A 26,722-nucleotide genomic window follows, 5' to 3' on the forward strand; every position below is an offset into this window, starting at 1 on the left:
CCTGACACCACAGCCTGATACAATGGCTCACAGTTTACCTGAACTGCTTCTGATTCTGAGAAATGAGAGCAAAGTGCAAAGTGCTGAGTCTGCTCACACAAGCTACAGTGGATCTCACAAGTTTGAAGACAACATGATGACATGCAAATGTGTCAAAAGAATTGGAAAGCATGTGAATAAAGTAGCCATTGAACCAGGCCCCACCTGACTCAGTGTGCCACACAACTCTTGGTACTGGCCATGATTACCTCTTGACTCCACGAAGGTATAACCCCTCTGGTGGGCCTCCCTTCATGCACATTGAATTGAATTGGGGTCACTCCACTGCTTATCAGCCTAACTGGCTGTCTATGGCCAGAGGTAAACACCCATTTACTTTAAACAGGCTTACACTCTGGAATTGTCATCCCTGCACACAAGACAATCCCAGTCCCAACTGTTCTCTTTTGTATAGAACAAGCTGCCAGATTGTCTCAGAGAGGGGACGTCCATCTCTATCTAGGACTAATACTACTATCTAATACTCGAACATGTCTAATCTTCCCGTGACTTCTTTACCTGGTCTTCCACACATTGTCTTCAACTCTCATATTGTGCTGATGCTTCAGTGTTGTCTACCAGTTGTTAGGTCCCTTTGGATAAAAGCGTAAATGAGTACATTTATATGTAAATATAAATGATGCAAATAAATACGATGCACACATCGATCACATTTCCTCATATACAGTATGTAAGCCGTTATCATATATCTTAACAATGGCTGGCTTTATCCCATTACTACATGTCTGACTTAATGTTTTTTCTGTTTGTCCTCATGCTACAGGTTCCATCCATAATTATTGTTATGATCATTATGAGCTGGTGCTGCAATCAATGTTTGCTGTTACAATAAATAACATCATTACATCTTAAGTATCACTATTATTATTATCAGTGTGACAGAGTTTAAATACAACAGTTTTTGTGTTTCCCATAAAAAAAGGTGCAAACATACGTGTCATTTTTCTTTATCTAGTAAACGTAAGGCATATGCTGTGAAATGTATGTCAACATGTTCTCTTTGTCACTCCCTCATATAGAAGACCAGACACCAGAAACAAATGATGTCATAGAATTACAACCCTCCAATGAGAACGGGAGAGAAAACACAGCACATGTTTGAGTCCTACATATGAGCAGCTATCAGTGAATGTATGACTGAAGGTATGTGTGCTTGAGGCTAATCTATGTCCGGAATTTGGACTAACAGGAGTGTGTGACAGCTCCTGCTTTCCTTAGGTCAACATGCCAATGACATGGGTAAGAGAGCAAAACAGTGGAGAGGAATGCTGACACTGACACGATCTGATGACGAGTCGAGGGACGTGTGAAACACCTCAGGCTTGGGTCAATTAAACAAATCCTTGACAAACACGACTTCATGCCAATCTTAGCGTTTCATCCAGAGGCAGCCGGGCCTCACCTGGGTGTGGTGCTTTGTGCTCTGTGACTTTAAGGTTGAGAGGAGCACACCCAATGTAGGTGGAGGCTGGGGAAGTCTCCACCAGAGCCTGCACCTGTGGGAGTGAAGCTGTACAACCCTTTCCTTTCCCCTCAGCCCTGCCTGACCTTTCACTTCTAACACGGTTCATTCAGCCTCACTCTGGAAGACCTCTTTCCATTAAACCCCCTCCACCCACAAAACAACTATGTATAGTGGGGAAATTCACAACATTGTGTTGTGACTTTCTGAAAAATGACAAATTCAATCCAGGGACTGTGGATGTGTATGTGTATGCTTGAGGTTAAATCTGCTGATACAAGTGAGAATTTAAGTGAATTATTGTATCTACAGACCTGTAATGCCTCAATCAGGTAATAGCTATTATGGACTGTTATCACTTTGTCTGATGTCTGCTAGAGTATAATTACATCTTTAGATGTATAATTACATCATTGTCTTGAAATATTTTAAAGTGAACCACTTACTTTCTTTATACAAGTTTAAATGTTTGTTACATTCAATTTTTCTAATAAACATCCCATATAAAAACGCATCTTCTTCCTTCTTCCGAGTGTTCTCAGTTATCATTTATAACATCCGAGCCTCTCAACAACTCCTACATACAAGTTGTAGATGTCCTTCATGCTTCATGTTATACACAACTCCCTGTGACTATCACATGGACTGACAGAGTGACAGGTACATTTAGTAATTATTCTCTCATCAGCACCGTATTTATCTTATCCCATCACACCTAAGAACATCGCTGCATTTGCCTTATGAGCTCTGACACTTTGAGACAGTGTATCCCCATCACACCGCTCTATGAGGTGGGTGGAGGGAGACACCAGTGAATTTACACAGCGCTGCGTCTGAGACATTCTCCATCAAGCAGTTTTCCATACCCACACTATAAACACCCACCTTTTAAAAACAAACAAGTCAAAGGTGCAACATTAATCATCTGCCGTCTTTGTTCTAAACTGGGCGGCGTTTCAGAGGAGGAAGTAAGTAACATTCAGATGGGGAAGTCTGTCACGTTATTCAAATAAAATACAGGCATGATAAAAATTACACAGCAACTGTCAGTTTATGGAAAAATTTTAATATACGCATAAAAAAAGTTTCTCAAAACATTTTTGTTCTTCAACACAATGTGACAAGGACGTGATAATCATCTGATCTTTATCATTAAAGTCACGGTAAAGTTATTTTGAAGGAAGTCTGTGGTTTAGACCCGAGAACATTTAGATGCCATATTATTCATGCTGAATACAGTTCCACTCTTCTCTGCCACAACGATATTCAGTAAGATTAAGGTGACCCTCTGTTCTTCTCTACCCTCCTTCATCTGTATCTACTCCTTTCTTTATCCTTGGACTTCTTCGGGGAGCGGCTGCAGCTCCTTTCCTTGTAGCTGTGGCCTTTGCTGTGTCCCTCCTTCCCATGTTTGCCCCGGGACTTGCTGTGTTTGTTGTCCCTGTCTCTGGAGCGGGAGCGGGAGCGAGAATGCTGGCGGCCTGTTTTTCTGTCTCGCTGGCTCTTCTCATTGTCCTGGACATGTAAGAGAAGACATGAGCGTGTGACTTTTGCTGCTTTCAGACATGCATTTAACTCTGGAGAAAAAAACGGAGTCATACACGTAGAAGACACTGATGAAGATGTCAAGAGAGCATCCTGCCTCTGTCAACAAAGAAATCTATCTGTAAAGAAAAGCAAGGTTGAATCCAAACCTATACTATTTACCTTTGTTTGGACTCAGTGTAGGCTAATACAGTCCTCTTTTTGTAATTCCTTCCTCTATCAATAATTTTTCTGATGAAGATGTTGGAGAAAAGACAGGAAAGGCAGGTGAGAGAGTGTGTGAGGGGATGATATACAGCAAAGGACCCAAGCTGCTGTGGTCAAGACCAGAACATGTACCTGCTCTACTAGTTGAGTTACTACACTGATAAACAAAACAAAAAAAATAGGGGACACTTAAATCGTTGGATACATGATACATAATGTCCCATAGGTGCTCAATTGGATTTAGTTCAGGGGAATGTGAGTCAATGGCCTCAATGCCTTTGTCATCCAGGAACTGCCTACACACTCCGGCCACATGAGGCCGGGCGTTGTCCTGCACCAGGAGGAGCCCAGGGCCCACTTGTGCTTCCTAAATGGACAGATTGATGTCCTTGACGTTTAACTGACTTGGTGTTAAACTGTGACGATTAAGTGTTCCCTTAATTCTTTTGAGCAGAATGTGTTCTTGTGAAAGCTGCTTTTGGGCACCCGAATTCTGCTGAAGAGCATTGACCTTATCCTTCATGCATGTTTCTGGCTGTAATGAGCTTGAGATTGACCTTTTTGATGACTGCAACCATGTCCTCCCAAACTACACAGACAGGCTTGTCTTTTACTTCAGCAAAAACGACTTGTTTGTCCATTCACCAGAGAAACTACGACATTCACCAGGATGTTTGTCAGTAGCCACACGTAATAGCTACGTACATATTGTGTTCAGTCTGACCATGACCTGACAGGCATAAAGTAGCACCTGTTAGCATGTTAGTCCATTATTTTATGGTATTTTTTTACAACCCTGTCATGAGATTCTTAAGTACTTCAATCAATCAATAAAATTGTATTTATATAGCCCATATTAACAAATCACAGTTTGTCTCATAGGGCTTTAACAAGGTGTGACATCTTCTGCCCTTAACCCTCAACAAGAGTAAGGAAAAACTACTAAAAACCCTTTTAACAGAGTAAAAAGAACGTAGAAACCTCAGAGAGAGCCACATGTGAGGGATCCCTCTCCCAGGACGCACAGAAGTGCAATAGATGCCACGTGTAAAGGAGAACATCAGAAAGATAAGGGTATTTGCAGCATTGATAAGAATAAACACTTTGTAGCATAATGAAAGGTCAATGAATTGATGGATTATTGTCAGTAATGGTCGAGTATCTGAGGAGAAATATTATATATCAAGCAGTCTTGTTGTAATCATAGTCCATGGTCAGCAGCCACCACGATCATGATCCACCATCAAGATCGGATGCCACTATAGTCCACAGTCATTATCCACTGCCTCCACCAGGATCCACCATCAGCTGCCACCTCGATCCTGGTCCACCACCATTACTTCTGAGTTTGTATAACTGAATTGTCTCGAATGCCAACTTAAACCACATTGAGCTGAAAGCAAGGCTGACTTGTATAAACAGACAATGTAAAACAGACTGATACCTTTTCATTATCTGGTAACACTGAACCTAACATTGGTCCGTCCTGGATAATGTTAATTTGGAAGAGTTGTTCATTATAAGTAACATCCTCAGAAACATGAATAAAATTCTTAATAAATTATGAGAAAAATGCTGATACTTGCCAATTAAGGTGGTTTTAGTGGCAGACAAAGTTGAAAAAAGTGAAATGCAAATGATGATCACATCATTTGCATTTCACACGGTAATTTTATTACATTTATCATTTCATCAGAAGTTTGAATTTGTGTTTGATGATGCAGACAAAAAGAGTGATGTCAGACTTTCTGCAGAGAGGAGAAAAGTAGCTCATGTGTGACAAGCTTGTCTCAGTGAAATGTTAGTTTCTAATCATGGGAACTACTGAACCGTTTAAGGATTTAGTTTTTATTTTCTCTCTTGTTCTGAGCTGCACTGACAGAATAAGAGTCATCAACACTGACAGGAATTCTGTACCAATTGAAGAATTCATCAGAAGTGAACTAGCTTTGTCCAACTGAAAACCCAGATTTAAAGCTGAAGTTACCTTGACACTTGCTATTCCAGCTTCATAGTGCATTTGTTGGTAAACGAACTATGAAGACAGAAAATGAAGCACTATTTTCAAATTCAACTGCGAACAAACAAGCCTGTGAGAAAATAAATTATGAATCAATTAAAGTAAGACAGCCCAAAATACACAGACACACATGCAATCTAAATTGATAATTGAACTGATAATTTATATATATATTGACATTTTTAGTTTGTTTTATGTTTTGGAATTTGTGTGCCTTGTATGTGACAGGATTAGGAATTGAACTATGATTGTTTTCTGAGATGGTAACAGATGTTTACTCCGATAAAATACAAAACAAAAGAGTTGAATGAATGTAGACCTTTTTATATTCAATATATTTATCGTCATTCCGACTACTTCTCTAGCAGAACTTGGGGGACATGAGATTGTGTTCTCATGTTCACATGTTCACAGAATCTGCTTTAGCAGAAAAGCTCTTTTTAAAGAGCTATTTTAGTTAAATCATGCCTTAGTAAAAGTTAAAATCATGAATTTATGTGTAGATACATTTATCAGACATTGGTGAGAAGTTTTTATTGCTTCCTTGTTTTTCTTAATCTTATTTTTATTTCCTGTTTCCAATGCTCAGTTGTTGAGTAAATGGTTTCATCACATGGGGAGGACCGGAATATGGCTCCACCCTAGGCGTTGGCTTTGATGTGTAACTGACAGGTTGATGACTCAACTATAGTAAAGAGACTGGAGGCCTTTGTGTAATACTTAACCTTTAAAAACCTAACAACCTTCTCAGGGTGACTCAAACAAAAGCACATTTCAGACAACTATCAATAGAGACAAAAGCATGTGATACCACTCAACATGTTGACTCCATTACTAAATCCTTAGTGCCCAACACAACATTTAGACTCTGTCACTGTGAGAGAAGCATTCTGGTTTCAGTAGAGACAGAACTAAGGCTGCTGCGATTGATCGGCCACCCGTTGGTATGGGCCGATAGTCCCTCTAATTTCTCTGATCGGGGATTTCTATAAACATCAAACAGAGGAGCCAATCAGATGAGGCAAAACAAACAGCGGTCACTCATGAAGTAATTGAGATGGCTCACTCGTCATTTGTTTCAGTAAATACATTTGTATTCTAACCTAGGAAGTTATTTGATGACTACTGTTTCCTTTTCCCCCCCGGAGCTGATTGTGGTAATAGCTAACGAGTGAGGCCTCTTGCTTCTCTTCTCATCTCTGTGGAGAGTTGCACATGTGCAGTATTTTATTGATTCCACAGGAAAGTTAAGCTAAAGTTAAGCAGCTGTTGCCCGGCCAATTATGAAGAGTTGTCAATTGAATTCATGATACTTTCTCATTCCTTGATTTTATAAAATGTTGTTAATATAGTTAAATAAATAATACTATATGATAAATGGAAGGCTTTCAAATTGAGATCCGATCGCTCAGACTACATTCAGCAACGTGTCCTTAGGCCACAGGGTAACACATGAAAAAACTTATAATTAACCTCATATTTGCTGATTCTGATGCTCAGATCTGGAGCTGAAAGCTCCAGAAGTTGACTTGACAACTTTTGAACGAGATGCTGATAAAGCGTTCTTATACCATTCTTTGCATTGTCAATAGCCTATTTATATTGACACACACAGTTGACAGCTAATTAGGTAGACCAAGCTTAAATGAATACAATGTAATATAGCATTTCTGTAATACAAAATGTTCACTAAATGCAGAGGTGTTGATTCATCTTTATGATGCAGTCTGTTGTGCTGTTGAATTGTATTGTGTTAAACTGTTGTTTCCTTAATGTCACACCATTTAAATGATGCTGTTTTCAGACAGGAGACTGTCCACCCAATTGGGTCTGGACTTTTCCCAGAGTTTACCTTTCACATATGAACATTCCGCTCAGACGCATTTATAAACAACACAGAAATCTCCGTAGCGTAGAGGTGAGGGGTGGGGCAGCAGGAAGAAGAAAGACATAACGTATAAATTCTGTTGCAGAGATCACATTTTTTAGTTTTTGGTGTATCCGATAAACTGACAGAGTGCATATGTTCATGGTGCCTTATATTCTAATTACAATCACTTTAAAAGCCCAAACAGAATAAAATTTGCTCCATATAAACATACTAACCATAAACTTAAGTGAAACTGTTCACAATTTCACCTGATTATTTAAGTTACTATAAAGTTTATCACCAACATCTCCCACCAACTCTGATGAGATTAAGTAGTAGTAGTCTGCAAAAGCAGAAGTATGCCTCCACCAACCAGTGCGGTTTCCATCTACATAGCTTTGTTTTCCAAATTCATTTATCTAATAAGTTCATCTTTGACTCCAAGTAACAACTGATCAAAAGTTGAAGGAATTCCCTCAAGGCCCTGAGATATTACATACAAGAGACCAAAAACATGTTTTGTGAGGTTACCATGACCGTGCCTTTTGACCACCAAAATCTTTTCAGTTAATCAGTGAACATGTAAGTTCATTTCTCCGCGCTGGTCAGCCCGCGATTCTGCTTTCTCCGCTTGTTGTTGTACCCGTTGTAACGCCGGGTTCACACAGGACGCGGAAGCGCAGCCTCGCGCCCTGCACCGATGGTTTCGGCGTCGAGTCTATTTAACAGAGCCACGTTTCCAAACCTCCGGAGGACTGCACAGAAGATGCTGACTTTGTTTGGCTCGACTTATGCGTGTGAGCAGACATTCAGCGTCATGAACGCCAACAAAGCCCGTCACAGATCAAAGTTAACGGATCAGATCTACTTCAGATCTATCCTGAGAATTGCCACAACCAAAATAACTCCAGACTTGGATGCACTGGCAAAAATGGGAGATCAACAACACTGTTCCCACTGAAACTGAAAGTGAGGATGTGTTGCTGCAGCGAGGTTGGAGCCAAATCTCCGACACACAGCCTGCGTGGCTGCTCTAACCTGTTAATGTAGATAATAAAGAAGTTCAAGTGAGGTAACTGGTTTGGGCGCAGGCCTCAGATGTTTTCATGATGTTTGATCAGTCACGTTACGACATTTTTTTGCATTGTTCATGTTCCTGCAATTTGTTAAATTGCCTTGCAAATAAATGCTTTGCTACCTGTTAAAGGCCAAATCCTTTCATGTAATGATTTTTACATGTCATTTATATTAGTTCACACAAACACTCAATCCATCTGTTCCTGGCCCGGCCCCTCTGTCAAATTTTAGAACCCATTGTGGCCCATGAGTCAAAAAGTTTGCCCACCCCTGCTCTAGCCACTGGCTGTCGCTGGTGTGGAGCCATAAAGAGTATAGTTACTCTATCCTTTAGTACCAAAGTCAGAATATAAGAATAAAATACGTGTCTGAAAGTGGAGATGTACAGAAAAGATACCTTATGCTTTTTGGTCTTCCTGCTGTCCTCATCACCAGAATGATGATGGTGCCTCTTTTCCTTGTGCTTCTTCTCTGAGGGCCAATGGCTCGTCGCCTCCTGGTCCTCCTCTATTAGCAGATCATACTTGGAACTATTGGAAAAAATTATGGAAAACTCCAGGAAAAATTTGAACATCAATGGTGAGGGGTTTTATTTTTTAAACATCTCCCATCCATGTGGACAGATATGTTTGCATGAACCTCCACTACTGCTGACAAACGGGAAAGTTTGATCAGCGGTGTTCAAAAGTTCAAAGACTTTTCCACAACAAGCACAATGCATTTGCCGAGTAAGAGAAGCAGAGCAGAGTAAAGGTCGATCTGTAAACTCCATTACTGCTGCTAGTTCCATGGCAGGTCAGAAGATAATGAGGTCACGACAGAATTGTTGGTCTGAGCAGCTATTCTCGAAAATATAAACAATTTAATAAATAAATGAATGAAAAAACGGAGGCTTATTTAGAATAACAGGCTGCTACCTTTTTGCAGCTCCAGACAGATATATCAGATTTTTTCTGACCCCTCGGCTACATAAAACGGCTCTATAGTTAAATACTCCCGAATGATATGGTTGGGATGACATGAAGTGGTAAAACCTGGAAATGAACTCCCAGCCTGTTACACACAAGGATACTCTTGTTTAGGCTTCACTTGATCCTTGAGAGCCAGTTTGGATTTGTTCTCCACATCCTTCTCATAGGCTTTGAAGTCATCTTTAGTATACTTCCCACCTAGGAAACAGAAGGTTGTGACTGTAAAATCTCTCTGAATGTAAAAGTTGAAGATGAGTAGGACAGTAACATTAAATAAATGTACTATATGGATTTGAAAAAATTGATTTACTAATTCAAATTGATCTTTATTTTAAAAAAACTGATGTTTATTCAAAATCAACGACACCGATCCAATATTATTGTCGTTAATATTTGCCTGTTACTGTCTTTGGCCAGTTCACATGGAAGCATGAAACTTTAATCTCTTTAATCTCACTTGGCCATTATTCTCATGCGACAAGATCTTGCCACATGAGACACTAAGCTTTAAGACAGATGTGGAAGAGTCACAACATGTTTTACTAACACACAAACGACAATCGTGAAGTGACAATCCTAACTCATCCGTGCAGATGTGAAATGCTTTTGAGTAGAGTGCATAGTGTGTTTCCGAAACAAGGTAGTTGATTTTACAAAAGCTTGGTTAGGGAATCTTTATAATACACTGATTCTGAATGTATAGATAGTAAATTTACAAGATTAGTTTAACTATTCAGGAAAGTCGACTTGATCTAGAAAACACTGTCTCTGCACCTTCTCAAAGGTTCATGGTTCAAATGCTTTATTGTCATATGCAGACATAAACAAGTTAACAATGCAATGACATTCTTAGTTCTCTTGTTTCTTCCTGGTGCCGTCAGTTATTCAAATAAAAAATATTAATAAAAATGAAAGCACTTGTTAGTCATGTTAAATAAAATGTACACGAATGAAACTGCTCTGTCCATTCTAAGAAGCAAATCTACATTGAATTGTAAATCTAACTGAATTGGGACCTTGAGACATTTATCTATTTGGGAAATGAATGGTGATACCCAGGCCCTACAGTGACCCATTAGAACATAAAGAACTATTTAAACAAAGTAAAACACAAAGGCTTCAGCGCGAGTACCTTTCCCTTTCCATTTGATCTTTGAGACTGACTGGCTGAAGTCCACGTGAATGCGTCGATCATCAATGAGCACGTTGTCCATTTTGAAATAGGCCTTTTCACATTCCTCTTGCTGTGGAGACAGAAAGCAAAGTGTGATAGAAGTTAATGTAAGGCAGTACATTGATTACCACTGTTAGTTATTTTCACAAGAACTGTAACTATCACTGATAAAACCACAGATTATTTTCTTAGTTAAATTGTAAAACTTCAATCAAGCTGTCCAGTAGTCTAAGATGATGTCTTCCCTTATGCAGCCTAAAACCAAAGAGATTCAGAAACGAGCAGAATGTGCCCAGAGCACCTTTTTCTTGAGAAAAGGACTAAAGTACTACAGACTACTACTTTTGTCTGTGGATCAGCTATCAAAGAACTGACATATCACTGCAGCTCAAATTTCTACATTACATAACTTTATGTACAAGCAAAGATGAACATCATGCAGTCAATACACTTAAAACTGAATGACTGACTGGAAAAAAAAACTCACGATTAAAACCAGTCATTTTACAAACTAACTTTCTCATGAACTTCTTCCCAAAGTCAACATTTGCAAAGTCGGAAATGAGAAAAAATCCAAATAAAAGGGAGCTCCATGCAAAGGTTTCTTGGAACTCATTGACTGGAGGACACAGATTGATAGTATGGTTTAACCTCATTTCAGGGGGTTGCCTCTTTTGAATGTAGTTCATGAAGGTCTTCACAGGACTTAAATAACCTGGTCCACTTCAAACCACTGGCTGAACTAATACTGCACATGGACTTCCTCATTGTAAAGTAAACGGGTCAATTCATAAGATTACCACAGGGAAGTTGAACAAAGACTTTGATCTAACACACCCACCATTCTTATGTTTTACTTCCATGATGGACAGCGTCATCATAAATATATCTATGTAACTTCTGCTTCTCTATCATAATGACTCCATGTGATAACAGCCCTTCTGCCCTAGATAATAAATTAAAGATATTCAGATCATCGAAGGGTTTTTCCAATGAATCATTATCGGAAGAGAATAGAGTCCAATCTTGTGCCGCCTTCTCCTCCCGCTGAGTACATTCTATGTGGAAATTTCTAATGATCCCATTTGCCCCGGTCAAATTAATCACTAGGAGTGGTTGATTATATAAAATAATTGTGAGGCTTATTAATGAGATTCCCAGAACCTGAGAGAAAGTAGTTGCGGTAAATGCAGGGCGCACTGCGGATGATAGAGACACAGAGAGGAGCAGTAAATTACTGACAGAGCCGGTAAAAACTGTAAAAAACAAACATGTATGAAAAGACCCAAATGAACGCTGTAAGCGGACTTAGTGGAGCTGTGCATTTCTTCACAACTGTCAACATATTGACTGATTGACCCCGGCATTAAAAAAGACGACCCTTTTCTGGAAGCTTTAGTGTTTTATGTCAGGTGTACATTTCTTGACCCATTAGACTTCCGCAATCATATTTTCTCCTTTAAGATTCATTTTAAAAGTCAATATTTCAATTTCAAATGAAACTATGAAAAGAATGTTATACATTACATTCAGTAAAAAGTAAGTTACTGTCAGAGAGCTATTCAAAATCAACAAGAGCTGAAATGTTTATGATAAAAAAGTTGTGTGCTTTAACTTGAATAACGTGTTTAACCAAAGGGTGATTTGAATTAGCAGGAAAATCAGTCAATCAGAGAACAAGATTATGTCAAGTGTTGGGCAAAGTTTAGATATTTTTAAATAGTCTTTTTCTGTCAACAATATTGCATGATGATACTTTCACACATTTTTTATGATGTCAGTCCCATCTCATCTCAGTCTTAAAATATATACGTATAATTGACATCAATTTTCATAGTTTACGTGAACAAAATCAAAACTAGTCCAGGGAGCACATTTCTTCAGTGTTTGCTTCTCTCCATTGAGGATTCGAGATATGTTTTCCTCACTTTTTCATACTGATGATTTACTTTTTGTTTGTTGTAACAAATGTTCTTTAAAAATTGTACTATGTTGTCCACCTGGTATTTTTGCTTATTTTGATGTAATTTCTTGAAATATCTTCAAATGCTTTACATCTCTAAAAATCTGTAAAACCTGAGCTAAAAGGGTTATGGTTAAGTCAATAAATCATAATCAATGAGGAAAGTACTGAAATTATACAAAAAGCGTTTCTTCACTTAAGCTTAATAAATACATTAGACATATTGGCCAACAGATTTATCAAAAATATTTATTAACTTCCCATAAGTTGTTTGAAATATGTTTATTTTTAGTGTGTGCGATATGAACATTCCTCTCTACTCCTGTACACCCACTCTTTGGCACCACCTCGCATTATCAGCATTTCACCGCATGTAACTAAACCTAATGACATCGTCACAAGCGTACAATGTGATGAAATGAAAGAAGCAGACCTTGGCTTTCTGCTGTAAACAGAATGAATGCTCTAATTATTATGGTTTTAATTTTAGATCGATTTTAACTTGATCGTAACTGCACATGTCCGTTTTCAGGGTTAAAACATATGCTTTAAAAAAAATAGCTTTAAAAATAAATATCTTTTAAATTTAAATGTAAGCACACATTCCTAGTGGGTTACTTTGTAACATGATTGGTGTTTTGTCTACCATAGAACTGTGAAATGTTTGGTTTGTCAGAAGCCCTCTAATTCATCGATCTGGGCTTCTTGGATTCTATTTCAGAACTCATTGGTACCTTAAACAAAACAAGTCTCTTGCATGGTTTTAACACAGGCTGAATTTCAGTCTGAACAATCTTCATGCTAAGCTAGGCTACCTTTATTCTGACAACAGCCCTGAACTGTCGGCAGAGACACATGATTGACATAAGCTCACTCTCAGAAAGAATGCGAGTGAGCGCATTTCCCAGAAAGTGTTCCTTTAAACTGTAAACACATCCCGACATACTTTACATAGACGTGCAGCACATACAAAAACAGTACATTCAGAGAGTATCAAGTTATAGAAACATCTCAGTGGTTATCAAGAGTCAAAGCAAAGTGTCTGCATACTTTACTTTCTTAATAATAAATTGTCATTATGGGATATTTCAAAAATGTTATATTAAACAAGTAAAAGGGGTCTGAAAACTTTCTGAATGCACTGTACACACTTCACTCAGATATTATATTAAAAATGCTTACCGTGTCAAACTCAATGAAAGCGTAACAGAGGGAATCTCCAGATTTCCAGTCTCTGATGATCTCACAGCTACACAGAACAGTGTCATAAAAAAGGTTTGTTGTGAATATAATACAGAACTAAAGCCAAATGCAGCACATATAACATTTCCATATAAACTTATATCTATGAAATTACCAGTCTTATATGAAGACAGTCTACCATTATGTCAGACTTAAAGGTTAGTGTCACCTTTTTATGACCCCAAAGCGTGAGAAAATGATTTCCAGGTCCTCATCGGTGGTCACCGGGTTCAGTTTGCACACAAACAGCACATTCTCTGGAGGTTTCACGTTTGCGTCAGGGAGGTCACCCACCTGGAAGAAATGTGAGTAAGAATTGTCTAGAAAAGACTCGTGGTATCTTTAGCAGAAAGCTAGGAACTGATTTATTCTTCTCACCATCTCCAGCAGGATGGCCTGAGTCTTGGCCTCATTCTCCTTCAGCCTCTCCTCAAGCTCTTCGGCCGCTTTCCCTTCTGTATCGTCGATCACTTCGTCAGCTCCAATTCTGCCACTCTGCAAAGAATATTTACAGTAATCATACACATTTTTCCTTCTTTTTTATTTATCCTTTTAAGATTTTCTGAGTATGTTTACGGCTGATTTGGACTGAATATGTACTATTAGGTAACCTGAGGTAGTTAGTTGCTTTATATTGACATGCAGAAACCTTCAGATCCATGTAGCTTGACTACTGACTGCAGGGTTGGAGACTGATGATTATGATGAAGTGGCAGCTAATGTAACCGAAACTAGGTTACTTTTATTTTCACACTTGTAGTCTTCAGCCCAAACCAATGCTTACTCAAGTGACATCACTTGAGGACATTAATCAGATTTCACACAGGTACCCAACGCAACACCAGAATACACACTTTATACAGGGCAGTTTGATATATCTGTATATCATGTGATGGTAGACAAATGTCAGTCGTCAAATATTGTATATATTTATTTTGTGACCAAAATCCCCTTATATCATATTTTTCCTCATTTGGATGATGCTTTGTGTTCATTCACACAACACAGACGCAGGGAATTTGTGCCAGGCGACACAAACAAACATGGAGGAGAGTGAACATGACACAAGAGAAGGACTAAGACCAGCCAAGACAAAACAAGAAGCACATTTCTAAAAGAGGACCTACTTCTATCGCACGGACCAAGCCAGACACAGATACGAAAAATGACACACAACAGACTCAAAACACCACTAACCCTTTTAGCACCTAAACATGAAATATATCAAACGGTACAGAGCGAGTCTATGGATGAGAGACACTAAAGTCCAGTGGAGATGGGAAAAACAAACCCCAGACTCAGACACCGCAATAAGGCTTTAGCCCGAGACACAACACATGACAAAGCTGCTGCTACAATTTAACAACTGCCAACCCAAGGACACATTTAGGTGGCTGGGAGTTATCTGGATATGAAGTGACCAAACAGTGGCAGTGTACTCACATCTAGCTGCTCTCTGGTGGGCTCAGGTGAGCGGTCAGGGACTGGCAGGTCAGGAGGATCATCGAATGGGTCTTCCAGTACCACTGTGTGGTTTATCCTGATGAAAAGATATTTCCCCATCACTTTAATACCTAATGCTCTGTCGTTGTTTTTTTTTTTATGAGAAACTACAAGAAAATACATTTCTGTTGATTTTTGTTATTGTTGGAATAAAACCTCTGACCTTCACAACACAAGTGCCATATACTAAATACACAATAGATCCACCTCACCTGATATCCTGAAATGGGACAAAGTCCTTGTCAACAAAGGTCTCATTGATTTTGGTCAAGACATCCAAGCCTTCTGTGACTTCCCCAAACACAGTATGGACTCCATCCAAGTAGTCCAGGTTCTCACCAGTGGTAATAAGAAACTAAGGACAAAAACATCAACAGATAAAGTACACCGTGTATCACATCTATAAAAACAGGTGAAAACACACAGTAGACCACTTGGCATAAAATCACACCAAGATCTGATACATGAATCTGAGTTTAAGGTTTTGATATAATTTTAATGTGACAGTAAAACATTATCGATGTAAAGACATTTTAATCATGGACATACCCAGGACTTCAATTTAAAATAACAATCTAGAGTTTCTTTATATCAGAATATTCTAAATATTCATGATACACAAGTTATTTTTCTCTTAGTTTCTCGTTCCCTGTTGTGTCTAATCTGGAGTCTTTTGGCAACTGTAGGGAAAATAACATGCTTGTCACCTGAGAACCATGCTGATTGTTTCCATTGTTCACCATGGATATAGTCCCCCTCTTTTTGTGTTTGATGCGTGGTGCTTTCTCCACATCGAAAAAGGAGGCTTGGTCCCCAAACAGTTTGCTAACCACAAACAAAAGAGAAAATCGGTTCAACTCGGGTGTCCAAAAAAATAAATAAAAGAATAAAAAGTTCAGTAGGTATGCTGATGACTGACCTATAGACCGATTCTCCACCACGGCCAGTACCAGTGGGATCCCCTGTCTGCACAATGAAGTCTCTCTGTGGACGAGGCAGACACATTGTTACACATTATTGAAGCATGTCTAACAAACTTTGGACAAATCAGGTAATGCAGTGTATGTTTACCACAATTTTTAATAGGACAGTAAAGATTTTTTTTTGTAAATTTAGGAATTTGGTTACAATATGACTGCATGAAGAGATGATGAACAACGCAATAAACAATATTGAAATATTCACCAGCTGACTTCAAAGTCAACCAAAGTTAGAGTTGTTGTTTTTTTTTTATCCATGTATAAATCAAATCAAAATCTCATCTGTGACCATAGCGCCACCCTCAGGCCAGTCAACACGAGTGTGGGACATGTCTGAACGGATAACAGCAACAAGATTAATTCACAGCGCCGCAAAAACTTAAGTCTTACCTGAACATTGTGGAATAGGCAGTAGTTGTAGTATTTTATTTTGCATAATTTCAGGAAGTTTAGTGAAGCTGCAGGAAGAAGAGCACAGAGGCTAAAGATAAACCGAGTCATCACATCTGACCAAATAATAACAAATTAATAACAAAATACGTCTATTTAGCTTTACGAAATAAAGAATTTGTTTTGGTTCATTCCACCGTTGTTGCTGTTGGTGAATTAACTGTTAGCTACTGTTAAATACGCAAATGAAAGGAAGCAAACAAGCTAACAGCCTTTGCTAGCACTTCGTTATTCTGCGATAATCATGAAAATGCATCTTGCTAGTTTATTCCACAAACGGCCAGTACACGGCGTTAGCTCTCATTATGTAGAAGTGTCTTGGTTTTCTTACTTTTAGGCCTTTCTTCTGTAAACAAATCTATTACTATATCGCCCAGTGTCGTTTCAAGGAGCACCGCCATGCTGACGTCTTCTTCTAATGAACTAATGGCAAACAACTTAACGGTGCATTACCGCCACCGCCTGGAAAGGAGTGTGAGCCAGGTTGGCTATATATAAATTCAGTGTTAGAGCCATAGACTTTTTAAGTGTCTGTCTCTGGTATTATAGACAGACTAAGAATATATGCTCCACTGTTTCCTGCTGATTCAAACTGTCACATCTGCCTGGTCATTATCTTAAAGGTGCTGTTTAGACCTGTATGACCAAACCTCATTGTTCATACTATAACATCTTCCTTGGTGTCTCTGGTGGCTCATTTCACCTACTTTCTTTTGAGTACTATGAAAGTATCTGCCCTTATTTCCTCTGTCCCATTCTTTCTGCCATCTATACGTCTTCTTCTTCTTCTTCTTCTTCTTCTTCTTCTTCTTCTTCATTTACCGTGGTTGGCATCCAGATTATAGCTTCTGTGTGGATCAATACGTTTTTTAATATATATATATACATATATATAACACACACACCATAACATATGGCCTACTTTATCCTCATTCCTACTTTACACTCTACTCCTACTATAAATTCTTTAAAATACTGTCACCCTAACATCTATTCCTATTTACCATCATACCCTGTGAAAACCCCCTGTATCCCTTAAAAATGCTCCTAGTACCTCACAGGCAAACAGCTGTCCAAGGACCCAGAAAACCACAGCTCCACTATAAGGGATTACAGGCCTTTCTCACAGAGTACATTTGGGCTTGTCAATCAGGGCTAGAGGGGGTAGAGCAGTCGTCCTCTAACCAGGGGGTCAGCACTTCGAATCCCAGTCTTCCCCATTCCGCATGCCGAAGTGTCCTTGGGCAAGGTGCTTAACCCCAAGTCGCCCCTTTTCATAGAGAAAGTGTTGCACACAAATGCACTGTATGAAAGTGGTTGAATGGCAATAGCTGTACTGTAAAGTACTTTGAGTTTCAGCAGGACTAGAAAAGCTCGATATAAATACAGACCATTATCTCCCTGTGTGTGTCCCGTACCTGCTACAACTCATAATGCTCCACTGATTCCTCTTCCTGACGCCCCTCACACAAGCCTGCCCCCTGTCCCCTACCATTCTAAGGGTTTTGTTAAGTGCACGATGCCCTGACCTCGTCCTATAACAGCATTTCCTCCCTCCTATTTCCACCTCTTACCATTTTAACTTCACCACTCTTCTAAATACACATGCCTCTCTCTGTCCCACCTTTCTTGCCACATCTGACTAGTTTTTTCTCTATCACATCTCTATAGTAATTTCCATTTCAACCCTTCCTTTCTTTAACACTTTCTTTTCCAGCTCGCCCCCCTCTCATGCCCCCTCACCCCTACATGTGCTGGGACCACAGACAGGTCACCTGACCTCCCCGATTCACTATTATTGCGCTTCCATCTCTGACCGCCACGCCGACGCTCTTGATCTCGCGAGAAGACAATTTGGATACGTCACTCGCATGCGCATTTAATGTATGTTGCTGTGTGTTGTTGTTGTTGTAGCTAACGTGTAGCTGCTAAGTTGAGTGAACACAGAATGAAGATGTCCGGAGCAGCACTCTGCGTTGTGCTTCAGGTTTTTATCTCAGTGGTGTCCACACAGTCGTCGCCCCGGCAGCTGAATACGGTGAGAAACAAGGCGGCTACCATGAGCTAACATGAGCTAACATGACACTGAGCTAATGAAGAGGCTGCTGTTAGCATAGCGTCACAGCTCACTGCTGGAGGACTGGCAGACATTGTGGTGTTAACCCCCACGTCTCTCTTTGTTTTTGCTCTGTGGTTGTTATGATTGCTGTCTGTAGGAAACCATCTTGATTAACGTGACAGCAGGGACACTGGCGGACACACAGCTGCAGGATTCCAACAACTTGCAGGTACACAGTAAAAAAACCAAACTGAGGTTTCCTATGACTAAGGAAACCTGAGCCATTGGCATAAACGCAGTTGTTGCTGTTGTTTCTTCCAGATCAATTTCAACATATCGGTGGGTGAAGAGCAGGTGCTGATCAATGACGTCCCAGTGGAGCTGTCGGGGGTCACCAGGTTCACCTGTCAGGCTCTTCTCTGTGAGTTTCCTTCATCATCACGTCAACGTTCACTGCTTATGTCTAATCCAAGTATTTAACCAACAAAACCACTAATTCAAAGCAATCTGTTACAAATCAAATACTCCTGCTTATACACTTTACAATTCTGACTGTACATTCCACTAGCGCACCGTGCTGCTCTTTCGGCTGTTGTCGGGAACCTCTCATTAACTTGCTGCAACCAATCATACACTGCAGTTCATATCTACTTTGTGCCTTTTTGACCGCATACTTATATGTTGTGTACTTATGTGTACTTATATGTTTACACCAGGATTAGAGAGAAACAACAATTCATTACCATCTATGTCCTGTTCATATTGCAGTATAAAGTTGACTTTGAGTATTCATAAATTCAATTATGCTTACCTCTCTCCATATTATATTAATATACTGCCAGTGCTTTGAAATGTGCAAGTCATTTTTTATATAAAATAATCTAATATCTAATACAATCTAATATGAATAAAATATCTAATCAGTCATTGTTGCCAATATTATTTTTCCAATGGCATTTATTTTTCTATGACAACTTTCTGCTGTTTAATTGATAGATTCATTTACTAATTGTAAGGGCTGAAATCGCATCCTCAAAATTTTAAATTGTTTAAGTCGGAGACACATCCCAAGCTTGAAAATAGACTGGTTTATGATTTTTTTTCTCCAGTGGACAGCAACAATGGAAGCAGTGAGTTTGAATCTGGGGACATGGTGTCCACTGTCACCCGGGTGATGGTGAGCCAGAACCGGCTGTACAGCAGCTCAGAGGAGGTGGTGGCTCTACAGGTGTTCAGTGAAGTGATAGAGATGGAGGGCAAAGAGGTAGGCACCTTTTTGCAATCTAATGCTTCTCTCATGCGTCTTATTGTTAATGAGTTATTAAGTTATCACAATGTGTTCCGTATGAAAAACATTTGTGTAATTTTGTTGTCCCGCGGCGGTAAGTCGGTCTGGGTGAATGCTTCTGCAAAATGAGTAAATAAATATAAACATAAGAAAGATCCCAATTAGGTCTCTAAAGTTTAAGTCACTTTTTACTTTGAATACTGGGTGTGTATTAAATGTTTGGAAGGATCCATATTGTCATTTTACTGATACGTTAGTTGCATCAGTAAAACAAAGTAGTAGCCCACATCATCCCTCATTTGACACAATGTGTTATTTTTCCTATTTCTACATGACTGATCAAATCCCAAACTATCTAGTGTAAAACATTGTTTGTAATAGTTGTATGTGGATATGATTTCACACCATTTGGGGTTGAATCATTTAGGTCCAGCAGCCTGAGATGTGTGAGGTGAAGATCCTGATGAGCCCAGATTACCAGAAGCTTGCTCAGTTTACCAATATTTACCCAATTGGTCACAGCGAGATCTTCAGGGTTCCCAGGGAAAATGACGTGGTCGTCACTGATCCACCAAATCCTCAGAAAAGTATGAAAACATGTTTCCTTTTCTGGTCTTAATTATTGCAATGCAGATAAACTAAAGCTTTATAATTTAAAATCAGATGAAGATCAGCTGGTCTCTCAGACCACCAGCCAGTACCCCCTGAAGCACACAGAGACCACCCAGGAAGAGACTGCAGCTCCTGGGAAGCTCCCAGAGACTCCTCTGCGTATGGACCCCGACCTGCTGTATGACGTCAGATATGATGACAAATTCGATGACCAAGAGTCGAGCCAGCCAGATAACATTCAGATGAAGACTCCACCCAAAGAGCTGATATCATCTTATTCTGTAAGTATAATTATTATTTATATATAGATAGATAGATAGATACATTTACTTTCTTACTGTATATAGGTACATTTCTTATGTATCTGTACATTACTTAAATCTTATCTTTGGGTAGTTGTCACTTTTACTCCACTACATATATAAGCAAATATCTGCACTTTCTACCAAACTACATTTTTACAATGCACTGTGATTGGTCAGACAGAGTTTGTGAAAAGCTTATATTAAATCACAATCTCAATCTTTACATTTAATTAGCTCAGTCACAAGTTACCTTTTATTAGCAATGACCAAAAGTACTAATGCTTTTCCAACTTCCAAATTATTCCAGAACAAAGTGGCTTATTCTACCAAATTTGTAGTCATTGTTCTAAATTAGAATGTCCATTTACTACCTGTTCTTTATGAAGATCATGTGACGCGATCCACAGCTGTGAGCTTTGAAGCTCAGCTTTTAAAGGAATATTTAGACATTTTGCAAAATATGCCAAATTGCTATTATTCAGTTTGAGTTAGCTTAAACTCAGCTAGCCTAGTGCATGTTATCTATTCTATACGAAGATGGAAGTATAAAACAACTTTTGTGGGTGGTTATGCACTAAATAATTATTAGGCTGGGAAGAGTGACTTTCTAGAGGTTTGTCTCCCCATGAGGCTGCCAAGTCCGTCACGTTTCCAAAAGTTCATTATAGCTTTTATTCAAATTCTCCATTATGGCGTAATACAACTGCACTATTGCGATGTGTTTTTGGTAGATAGTCAGAGACGTTGCTTCACTCATTTCTGGTGCCCCCGCAGCCTCACTTGTGTTGTTGCCAGTAAGGGACTTTCCAATATGTCGTAATTGTAGAGCAGGGATGAGGAACCTCTAACCTCTGGGCTTATACAGCAATATATAAGCAAATATCTGCACTTTCTACCACACTACATTTTTACAATGCACTGTGTTATATGTTCACATTGTCTTTAGATTTTTTTAAAGTAATGTAGTAGACCGTTGTATTAGGGAATAGGCCTCATCTTGCAAGTACTTTTACTTATAATACTTCAAAATGTATTTAAAAGCAAGCAAGTACTTACTTTTACTTAAGTACTTCCTCCACCACTGTCAGCCCCACAATATCATGAAATGAGAGATTTTTCCCCATCAAAAGCCAACAGTCTTCACCACGGCCGTCAGGAAGTCACACACTGAAATTCTAAATGCACATCAAACTTATCACCAAAGCATTGTTCATAAAGTCTGATAAACATTTGCATAATTTAATATATATATATCAGTCTCAATATATCAGGAATCTGTTTCTGTCCAAGGCTGTTCACCACCTTATTCCAATCTGGACCCCTGACCATCACTACATGTTCAGGACTAATTCTGCTCTTTAAATTGAATGGGTTTGGAAGGGATTCGGCTTTTAAACATTTTCCATACTTGCAGCTCATGACCTATGATTTCTCAGTCATTTTGGTTTGTTTTCTAAATGACAAATGGGCTGCGTTTATTTAGTATTGTTCTAGTTTTAATGACCACTCAATGTGCTTTGCCGTATTAGTCATATTCACCCATTCACACACACTCACACATTCATACAACGCTCCTCTATCCCATATCATTTACACTCTGGTGGAACAGTGTCCTGACCAAGGAGTGTGGAACTATTAGAGCTTTGTGGTGGCAGTAAATGCTCGTCTCTGTGTCCCCTCTGTCCTCAGGCCATGTGTCAGTGGATGGAGCAAGTGAGGGAGCGTCTGAGGCGCTTTTGCTCCGAGTCCCTGCCTCTCTTCTTCCTGGTGATGTGGGTGGTGGTGATCGGCGTTGTCGGATCAGCGGTCATAGTTAAAATCCTGGACATGTTTTTCCCAACATGTGAACACAAGTGAGTTTGTTTCATTGGGTTTATGTGCAAACAAATACTGGAATATATCCAGAATGTGTATTTAACCATGTGATCACTCACCAGGTGATCTCCCTGATTGGCTTCAAAATACCAAACTTTATGTCTCTCTCTTTTTTTTAAGGCACATTTTTCACATGAACCCTGTCACTCTCATGCCAGAGGATGAGAAGCACACACTGTTGGAGAGCATAGAAACAGAAGCAGAGGGAGAAGAGAAGAAGCCTTGAATAAGGATTGACTTGGCCATTCCCTTTATTTTCAATTTGTTCTTGTTTATTCTTTAACCTTTGCAGCTTGTGTTACATTTCAGCATGGTTTTGTCTTGCTCATATTCAGATTTGTAAACCATCAGCTTTTCTCTTTAGTTACCCTCTAACAACATTGGCAACAGAACAGGGGGTGGTTTAAATCTGTCAAATTGACAAACTCACTCTGCTGATTTAATGCTGGTCCAGGTGATTCCCTCACATTGAGTCACATGGTCAAGTGGAACAGAGAGTGAGTGGGCTACAGTACTGGATCAAGTTGATACAATGTCTTGTCAGCTTGCAATATGGTGAATCTCACTGTGTTCCCAGCGTCTTTGCATTCAGCCGATTTATTTGCACAAGAAAACTCTTTGCTGGTATGATTGGTCAGACAGAGTTTGTAAAAAGCTTATATTAAATCACAATTTCAATCTTTACATTTAATTAGCTCAGTCACAAGTTACCTTTTTATTAGCAATGACCAAAAGTACCAATGCTTTTCCAACTTCCAAATTATTCCAGAACAAAGTGGCTTATTCTACCAAATTTGTAGTCATTGTTCTAAATTAGAATGTCCATTTACTACCTGTTCTTTATGAAGATCATGTGACGCGATCCACAGCTGTGAGCTTTGAGCTCAGCTCTTAAAGGAATATTTAGACATTTTGCAAAATATGCAAAATTGCTATTATTCAGTTTGAGTTATCTTAAACTCAGCTAGCCTAGTGCATGTTATCTATTCTATACGAAGATGGAAGTTGAAAACAATTTTTTGTGGGTGGTTATGCACTAAATAATTATTAGGCTGGGAAGAGTGACTTTCTAGAGGTTTGTCTCCCCATGAGGCTGCCAAGTCCGTTTCCAAAAAGTATTTTACAACAATTTTCATTACATTTAATGTGAACACAATCCACTGGTGGTCAGATTTCATTATAGCTTTTAATCAAATTTTCCCACAATGGCATAATACAACTGCACTAATGCTATGTGTTTTGGGTAGATAGTCAGAGACGTTGCTTCACTCATTTCTGGTGCCTGCCAGCAAGTGACTTTTCGATATGTCGTAATTGTAGAGCTGGGATGAGGAACCTCTATCCTCTGGGCTTATACAGCTTGATCGTGCCTGTGTGGCAATTCAAAAATACATTTGAGAAATACTCATACTCATGATAGCGATGAATTTGTCTGTGTTAAAGGAAAATATCATTAAATAGTAGACTAACTTCAGGATGGTCTCTCCTGGCTGTATGTCTGTTGGGTCACAGTAACAACACACACAGAGCGGTTGTTTCACCCCTGACAAGCATCATGGCAACTATCAAGATAAGAAAAGTAGATGTGGAATTTCTCATTTCTTAGAGAAACTGACAAATGATTATTTTCTCATTTTGCAACCACGTTTTGAGAGACTGCCCTCTGCTGGACCATAGGCCAAACTATTGTTTGTTGACTTAAAATGTTTTTGCTCAAACACTTTGCAGGTGGAGTATTTCATATTCTTTTACAAGCAGTGACCCTAGTCAGCATTGACTCTAGGAATTCCGCAGTTACTTTGCTCAAATGTAAACTAAAACAACAGAACATATCCTCAAAGTTTGAATATTAGCTGTTCTGTGACAATTGAGGAATCTTGATTCACTTATAAAGATCAAAAGCTTCATAGTGACACTGTTTAGTCAAGGTTTTCTTTACAAGTATGTAAAGGAAACTTCTCTCTTACTGAACAGCTAGAGAACACAGGTCAGAACACACACTGTTTTAGGAGAGTTGATGTAAGTAGTGTAGGTTCAACAAATGACCTTTAACAAACTGAGCATTTTAGGGGCTGCACCCAGTGATTTAGAGTTTTTATGTTCACTGAAAAGAGTTTCTATATGTAGCAGCTCTGTGCATGTTTATCTCACATGTGTTTTCTCTTAACTAGTACCCCATTGCTGAGAAAAAAACATCTGTAGGTCAGCAAATGCACTACCGGTAGTTTATTTGAAATATAATTATTTTTTATCCTGTCATCCTTTAATTGAAAACAAGATGAATACTTAAAACAATCATGTTTGAGTATGTTGTCTCTGATGAAGTAAGGTTATACCTCATCACACTGTAACTTGTGATCAGTGATTGTGTCCCTCTCACACCATTTTCATACTGGATCTGAATGTCACTTCTGAGAAGAACACATCCCTTTGAGGTCTATTACCCAATCATGAGGTTCCTATGTTGATTGTCATTCTTCACAGTGCCTCAGTGCCTGTTTGAGGGATTCTATTTGATTTTACTTTGGTTGATTCATGTTGCTAACACATGGAGAATGTACGTGAAGTTGTTGTTATAGTCTATGCACTCTAAATGTATTATTGACTGATGTAAAATATCAATGTGTTTGCACAAGAAATGAATTCAAAGTGGAAAATATAACAGCGATTGAGCAAAAGCATAAATGAAATTTTGCTCAAGTTTTGAGGTAAATTATTTTGATGTTCGTGGCGCCCACTATGAGTTTGGTTTATTATGAGTTTATTGGGTGAGTCCTTTAGGAGTTATTACAACATCTTTTGATTTATAGCAGCCAAATTTTAAGTTGTGCAGTGGCGTTGTCTCTCTAAAATGGTGTTTTTGGGGCCTCATCTGGAAGCACTGGCACATCATTACAAGTTATTGAGCCATTTTTCATGTTTGTAGTGCCTCCCAGCGCATGGCAATTTGAGCTGCAGCATAAGGCATCAGATAAGAACCAAGAATGGCACTCAGTAGAGTGTATACTTCTGCTAAGGATGGAAAATCCTACACATGATTGGCTAGTAGCCAAAGAAGAAGGAAGTGTTCTCATAACCATAACAATGCATTTGTGAGAAAACATAGTTAAAGTGAAAAACAAATCCTGGATCTGCCCCTTAATCTGCATGTGCACCAAAATGTAATGGTTCTTCACAGGCCCAGCCACCATCCCTCCACCCTTTTTGGTTGTAATCAATTTTGAATTTTTCGGGTAAATAAAACCAGCATCCGACACGGGGAACATAACTCCTTGATACTGGTGACAAACCGGCACAAACTAAATGAAGGTTCTACACCTTTGTAGTCAGAATCCTGATTATTGCAAAGAGGGTTGGTTACTTAGTTTTGAATTTGGGAATGAAAACTCGAGTACAACCTGCATGAATTTTTCTTTACTTTGTTTTGTGGTAAAACTCATCGATGATAAGTCAGAATGACTGAGATGATAAAGCTCCTATTAGAGCCCAGGCTGGGCTCCAGGCAGGTGAATGTGGGTTTCATTACTTCAAAAGTCAACTGGTTTTTAGTTTTCCCAGAACCTTTGTCATGCTTGAAAAAAGCAGCACTCATAAAACATCAGCTTGTGTATCAGCCACAGGACACGTCTCTCCCCAGGGTTCTGTTCAGCTGCAGGATGCATGATGTGCTGCATTAAGGTGCATGTGTAGCTAGTGAATGCAGCTTGCTGTTCTGTCAGTAAGCTATACATTAAAACTAGGAAACTGCATGATGACTCACAACAATCCAACCTGTTTCTTTCAAGTGTATGCCTGGAAATCCAAATGACACACTCCAAACAATTAGGTGCTGTAGATGACAGCTACATCTACATTCAGCCTGTAAGGCAAACAATGAGTCAGGCATGGATTCAGATGTGTTGAAGAATAAAACAAATGTGTTTTGATTTGAGACATTTGTGTGTGTGTAACTTGTGTGAACTACAGCTGGACTCTGTTTTTAAACCTTAAATTCCTACTGATTCCTTTTGACCATAACTTTTATCTATTGTCTGATAAATGTGGTTGTGCAGGCTGAGA

The 26,722-nt window shown here is 39.1% G+C and overlaps 2 protein-coding genes across 2 annotated transcripts; one reads left to right on the plus strand and one right to left on the minus strand.

Moving 5' to 3' along the window:
* Nucleotides 1–2,566: 2,566 nt before the first annotated feature.
* On the minus strand, nt 2,567–16,973 carry ppil4 (peptidylprolyl isomerase (cyclophilin)-like 4). Its single transcript, XM_034580469.1, has 13 exons — nt 16,856–16,973; nt 16,465–16,532; nt 16,014–16,078; nt 15,802–15,919; nt 15,307–15,449; nt 15,035–15,131; nt 13,970–14,086; nt 13,761–13,885; nt 13,532–13,598; nt 10,345–10,456; nt 9,314–9,410; nt 8,639–8,771; nt 2,567–3,043 (listed from the first exon to the last, which is right to left on the minus strand). The coding sequence occupies exons 1-13, from the start codon at nt 16,923–16,925 to the stop codon at nt 2,831–2,833; spliced, it is 1,425 nt and encodes a 474-aa protein (XP_034436360.1). The 5' UTR covers nt 16,926–16,973; the 3' UTR covers nt 2,567–2,830.
* Nucleotides 16,974–18,350: 1,377 nt separating this feature from the next.
* Nucleotides 18,351–26,594, plus strand: ginm1 (glycoprotein integral membrane 1). The gene is made up of 8 exons (XM_034580484.1): nt 18,351–18,562; nt 18,741–18,812; nt 18,905–19,004; nt 19,693–19,847; nt 20,299–20,458; nt 20,535–20,764; nt 22,478–22,641; nt 22,784–26,594. Exons 1-8 carry the CDS (start codon nt 18,473–18,475, stop codon nt 22,887–22,889), a joined length of 1,077 nt encoding a protein of 358 aa, XP_034436375.1. The 5' UTR covers nt 18,351–18,472; the 3' UTR covers nt 22,890–26,594.
* The last annotated feature ends 128 nt before the right edge of the window (nt 26,595–26,722 follow it).

The sequence above is a fragment of the Hippoglossus hippoglossus genome, chromosome 24, assembly GCF_009819705.1.
Source record: "Hippoglossus hippoglossus isolate fHipHip1 chromosome 24, fHipHip1.pri, whole genome shotgun sequence".
Classification (NCBI taxonomy): domain Eukaryota; kingdom Metazoa; phylum Chordata; class Actinopteri; order Pleuronectiformes; family Pleuronectidae; genus Hippoglossus; species Hippoglossus hippoglossus.